Source organism: Rhamphochromis sp. 'chilingali', assembly GCF_963969265.1.
Source record: "Rhamphochromis sp. 'chilingali' genome assembly, chromosome: 15".
NCBI classification, from domain to species: Eukaryota; Metazoa; Chordata; class Actinopteri; order Cichliformes; family Cichlidae; genus Rhamphochromis; species Rhamphochromis sp. 'chilingali'.
Window position 1 is genome coordinate 34,197,559 of NC_137942.1, and position 5,839 is coordinate 34,203,397.

At 41.1% G+C, this 5,839-nt stretch overlaps 1 protein-coding gene across 2 annotated transcripts; it reads right to left on the reverse strand.

The window, feature by feature from the left end:
• Window positions 1–2,481: 2,481 nt before the first annotated feature.
• On the reverse strand, window positions 2,482–5,507 carry LOC308411854 (transmembrane protein 238). Of its 2 annotated transcripts, none has more exons than XM_080905892.1 (2): window positions 4,819–5,507; window positions 2,482–3,951 (listed from the first exon to the last, which is right to left on the reverse strand). In XM_080905892.1, the coding sequence occupies exon 1, from the start codon at window positions 5,362–5,364 to the stop codon at window positions 4,849–4,851; it is 516 nt and encodes a 171-aa protein (XP_080762018.1). In that variant the 5' UTR covers window positions 5,365–5,507; the 3' UTR covers window positions 2,482–3,951; window positions 4,819–4,848. The 2 variants fall into 2 exon arrangements, with proteins under 2 accessions (XP_080762018.1, XP_080762017.1); XM_080905891.1 differs by having other exon boundaries at window positions 4,837–5,506.
• Window positions 5,508–5,839: the final 332 nt, after the last annotated feature.

Sequence of the window (5,839 nt, forward strand, 5' to 3'; positions counted from 1 at the left end):
CAAACAGAGTAACATAGTGTACGCTGTTCAGTGCAGGAGGATTGGCAGGATTTATACGTTGGGGAAACCAAACAACCTCTGGCTACAACACAGAAGAGCCACCTCGTCAGGCCAGGACTCTGCAGTCTGTTTACACCTACAGGTCAGTGGACACTCTTTCAATGTTGAGGATGTAACATCCTGGACAGGGAGGAACGCTGGTTTGAGGGCGGAGTCAAGGAGGCCATTTACGTGAAAAGGGAAAGACCATCTCTGAATGGAGGAGGGGGCCTAAGGGTACATCTGTCACCATCTTACATGCTGTGATTGCAGCCATTCCCCACCTCTGTGAATGGCACTCATGGTTATTGATCAGTGGGCTTTGATCAGTGGGCTTTGATCAGTGGTCGTGACAATTTGCTTATTAATTGTCAAGAAACTGACTGATTTGTGACTGGACTATCTGGTTGGTTGTACAACCTCACTGCTAGGTGCCACCAAATCTCACAGTAGTCTTTAATTCTACTTAATCCTGATCTGAATGCCACAACCTGAGAACTGTTGCTGATCACGTGGATGCTTTCATGGCCACAGTTTACCTTATTCTATGCCTATAACTACCAGAGGTGGGACCAAGTCATTGTTTTGCAAGTCTCGAGTAAGTCTCAAGTCTTTATCCTCAAGTCTCAAGTCAAGTCTCAAGTAATGTCAGGCAAGTCAGAGTCAAGTCTCAAGTCTGAAATTTTGAATTTCAAGTCCTTTCGAGTCTTTAAAAAAAAAAATGAAAAAAGAATGTTGCAGTTATGCTAAATGTAAATATTAGACCATGTAATTTTTAAATCTGTGTTTTTCTCAACACATGACAAAATAGTGAACTTAGAAAATATACACAAATTGTGAAATTGCACCTCTTTAAAATGCAGCTCAATTAAACCTAGCTCCAAGAATAATTTTCACCGACAGTTCTGAGATAAGCTGCATGTTATTCTTGGATGCGGTTGTAGGACCAGCTTTAAAATCGCATGACAAAAATATCATACACATTAAAAAAAACTGCATCACCAACGTAGCCTGGACAACATTTGCTAGTTAGATGAAGTCAGCTATCTCATCGTAGCATATTTATATGCATATTTATAATCATACGGTTCTTGGAGTGAGTGCATACACTCATGAAGTTTAGTAACTTCCGGTCACTGCAACAAGCCCAGGTACAGTTTACCGCCGGATGGGTGCAGGACCTTGAAATGCACCGTGTAGAACGAAAGACCATCGTACGTATCATAAGTTTACCAGTCTCACAAATCGTCGTCATAAATACACATTCCTTAACCGTTTATTAATAGGACCTTTGAGCTCAAGTGTAATTAATTAGTAGTGGAAATAATTTCTGGTACCCATCACAGAAATGTAGCAGTGACAATAATACTGTATGCTGTAATCGTACTGGGCAATTAGTGATACAAAAAACCTGTTTTATCCTGTGAATAAAAGTATATGTTTTTGTCAATGTACCATAATAACAGAAGCGAAACGCAATATTGTGTCAGGACAATTCACTATTTATGCACAATAAATAAAGGAGCATAGCGCGACAATTTCTGTTCAGCGCCAGACTTGCTTGTAACCTATATCACCAGTTATGTTATGAAAATGACGCATTAACTACAACAGCAGACTGACCTTCGTGTAAATGCTTGGAGCAGACTAACCTGTGAGCTGGAGTGTTCTGGGACGTTATATTTGGTCTTTGAATGGCTGCAATCCAGGCCATCCGTCGCCTCTTTGTTACTTCGGAAACATGGCTCGAACAATTTCTCTTCAACGACGTAATCCGATAACAACCGATCTCTTTACCCGTCGGCTTCCCGTGGCTGTCATGCGACCGGCTATTGCAGTTAATAATACAACAGCTTCTTGACATTTTTGTGTTTCTTTTTATCGCTGTGTGACTGATTTTAATTGAAAGCCTGCGTGCGCTAGTACCGCTTGCCACGAGTTCCCAGAATCCTTTGCGGTTCTACCCGTGAATGACGTCACATTTTCAATCTCTATATAATATGCATGTTAAATTTTATATTTGGGGTGAAATATCAAGTCTTTTCAAGTAAACCGGTTCAAGTCCAATTCAAGTCCCAGGTCATTGGTGTAAAAGTCCAAGTCAAGTCACAAGTCTTAGAACATTTTTTCAAGTCAAGTCTAAAGTCATAAAATTAATGACTCGAGTCTGACTCGAGTCCAAGTCATGTGACTCGAGTCCACAACTCTGATTAAACTACCTGTGGTACTTGGAAATATGAAGAATGTTGACAGTTGTGGAAACGTAATATTTCCATGATGTGTCACATTAAATACTCACAATACACGAAAAAGTTAAATAAACCTAATAAAGTAAAAGATCAAATATGTAGAAATTGAGCTTTTCAGAGAACAAAGAAAAGTACACTGAAAGTAAAGGTAATTTTAAAAAAGAAAAATAATCTTTTATTTGATTAAACCCACAATCTTTTATCTAATTTGAGTGTGTCAGCCATTGTACAGCAATGAGAGAAAAATGGAGAAAACATATATCAGTTAAATAGAAATGCACAACATTTGTACAAAACGGGAATGGAAACAACTTTGTGAAAACAGACATTACTGTCAATGTTCAAAATGTTAGACGACACTAACGAATGATTCAGAGAAACATGGGACATACTGTTTGAAATTTAGTTATAAAAAATAATAACAGCACATACTAGTTTAACACAATATTTGGAGTAACTTTTCTTCATTCACGCTGTAACCAGTTAATTTAATTTCTTTGTATTGTACTGGTTAGAGAACCTATAATGTACGGGGAAACAGTGGAGCTAATGTTAGATGAAGCAGCAGTGTCATAAACACAGCTAGGCTGGTTCCAAAGGTTAGTCACTAAGGCTTGCTATCAGCATGCGTGGAAACAAGAAGACCAGCTGCCAGTTACACCTTTTTTCCCCCACAGTCCTGTTTTGTTCAGGAAAAACACTCCACTAGTGTAACATTCTGGCTACTGCTAAATCCTAGCTCATAATATGTACAGTAATCATGATCACTGTCTGTATTCAGAGTCACCGTATAAGTGGCCTGAACCAAGAGCCTGATTCAAACAAATTTACAGCAGGAGCTGCTTCTGCTTGATATTGATTGGCTGGTCTATCCATAGTCTTTATTTTCTACTCAGATGTTCAGGAGTGAGAGCCTCCAGATCATCAGTGATTCATTCTGCATATTAATATCTATATTATCCCAATCTATGATCTTCCTGTAAGTCCAACCATGTGGGTTTTTTTGTTTGCTGCAATTAAACCTGACCACTTTTTTCAAATATATCTATATTTAATATGTCACATTAGAGGGCATAACACTAGTTAAAATCCTGACTCACAACAAGAAAGTCCTGGGTTCAAATGCAGTCTGGGGCCTTTCTCTCCTGTGCTTGTACAGCTTCCTCCCACAGTCCAAACACATGCATGGGTTAGGTTAACTGTGACTCTAGACTGACTGTGGCTGTCAAACTGAATGGTTGTGTGTCTCTTTGTGTTAGCCCTGTGACGCACTGACAACCTCTCCAGGGTGTACACTGCCTCTGAGAGCTCCTGTTATACTTAAATTAATAAATGGAAGCGGATGGATGGATGTCATATTATTATTCACAGATCAGAAGATATATTAACATGGACACAAAAAAAGAAATCTTTTTTTTATATGAACAACTTTGAAGATGAGACGTGGAAACTTAAACACATTTTTCTACCTCTGTGTACTAAACCTGACATCATCACACCATGAATGGGAGTGAATTATAATAAAAACTTCATCATTCAAATTTCAAAAACTATGCAGACATCACATTTTTATGAATACTTTCTCATCAAAACAAAGAATAAAGAGGCTTTGCAGTAGCTGGAGTCACTGAAGATGGCTTAGGGCTCTGTATGTCTGTAGTCTCTATTGGGAAGAAAATGAATAAAGTATTAGTTTGAGTTGACAAGTAGTACACAAAGAGTGTGTTTTATTATGCTGCAGCAGTTATTATGTGGAGGGAGAGGTTACAGGGAAGTTTCAGGTAAGCCTGCTATTGTTTAAACTAAGGGCTTGTCTTTCAGTGACCAGTCAACTGTAGTTAATGATTATGCAGTGATAAGAGTTTCACTGCCACAGTTACAGCCATTTTTTTTACTTCTGCTTTTAAAGTCCATCAAAAAAAAAGCTATACCCGGCTAGACAGAAACCTGTCTTTTGTTGTACCATTACCCTTACGTAAAGCATCTGTGAAGGTCATTTATGCGACTAATCCAGGGATCATTGCACAGATTTGAAAAAAGGACTTCTAGTCCAAAATGTAATATGTTTTGTATTTATCAAATAGCACTAACTGGGTATCTTTAAAAAAAAAAAAAAAAATTGGGATGAAGATGTAAATTGAATGCTATGACGTCAGCTGAACACCTACAGAAGATTTGGGACAAGCTTAGTGCCTTAAAAAAGCTGATTTTCTCACATTTTTGTAAATGAGAAACTAACAAAAAATGTATCCCTGCCTGTCCCCAACACACACGCACTGTGAGGAGTAGCAGTGTCGCTAATCTGTTGGAAAAACGTGATCAAAGGGCTAAAGGTATTAAACCCATTTTCTGTGTGTTGTTTCTTATACGATTTGAATTTTTGCCATCTTTGTCGTTGCTCAATATCGTTTCAGTTAGTTTCCGCTATTCAAAGTCTTGGTTTTACGTTTATTTCCTTTGACTAATTTACTGTTTTTTACTGACTACAATAACTGGGCCTGTGTGCGCTGCACTGTGAGCCAGGCCTCACCTGTACGCCAGGCCTCACCTGTACCCGTCATTATGCAGGTGATGTCTCTGTAGCGGTGTGGGGCATCTCTACGCCACAGTCTGCTATTGAGGAGGTAGCAGTCTGTGTGGTATTGCCCATCGTTGCCATGGCTACGGTCACCCGCTCCGGCGGTGACACAGGTGGCCCCGAGGCTGACCTGGGCATGCGGGCCGTATGGGACGGTTCTCCGTTCCTGCGGAACGAGTTTCGGATGCCGGTGGACACGCGGCTGGAGAGGCGCCTCACGGCGCCGCTGATGCCCCCAAGTCCGCCCTTGTTCTTTTTCAGTAACCCCACATCATCCTCCAGCTCTGACGGGGGCACTTCGATGTTCCCAGAATACCAGAACACCCACCAGATGAGGCTGAGGAAGATGACGATGGCGCCCGCGTAGATGAGCAGGTCGTAGAAAAACACGTCGACAAACACGCCGAGGAGGAGCACGGCCAGTCCCACAATGTCAAACACCACCGCGAGCCAGAAGCAGCACACACAGCGACCCAGACCCCGATAGGCCGGCTCCATGTCCCATAAAGAGAAGTCGGTCCCCACGACGCCAGTTTATTTCCCGTCGTCTCTGTGCCGCGGCATTGAGCGCGGCTCCAATGTGAGCCAGGTGTGGCGTCCTGTCCGCTCAGGTGCGCTGCCCCTGAGAGGAGGGGCTGTAGACGCTACCTGACGGCTGCGCTCATGTGCGTTTATGATGAGCGTTTATAAGGGTGTAGCTTACTGGACCCAGACTTCGGACGTTACAGTGCAGGTATGACTCATTAAACGTGAATATGAGAGCGGCTTTATAAACTGAGAGGCCAGCATTAATAAACTACTACAAAAAAAAAAAAAAAAAAAAACTACAGATGACCTGACCAATGCCGCCTTCGCCATCTTGTTTTTAGGACTGGCCATCAGAAAAAAAGCACAATTGCAATATTTCAAAATCGATTAAGAAGATAATTTATATTTATGGGTGAATCATCCCTCTGTCTCCCTTAACCATAGT

Coding starts and splice junctions, on each gene's coding strand:
- LOC308411854 (XM_080905892.1), bottom strand. CDS start 5,364: ATGGAGCCGGCCTATCGGGGTCTGGGTCGCTGTGTGTGCTGCTTCTGG.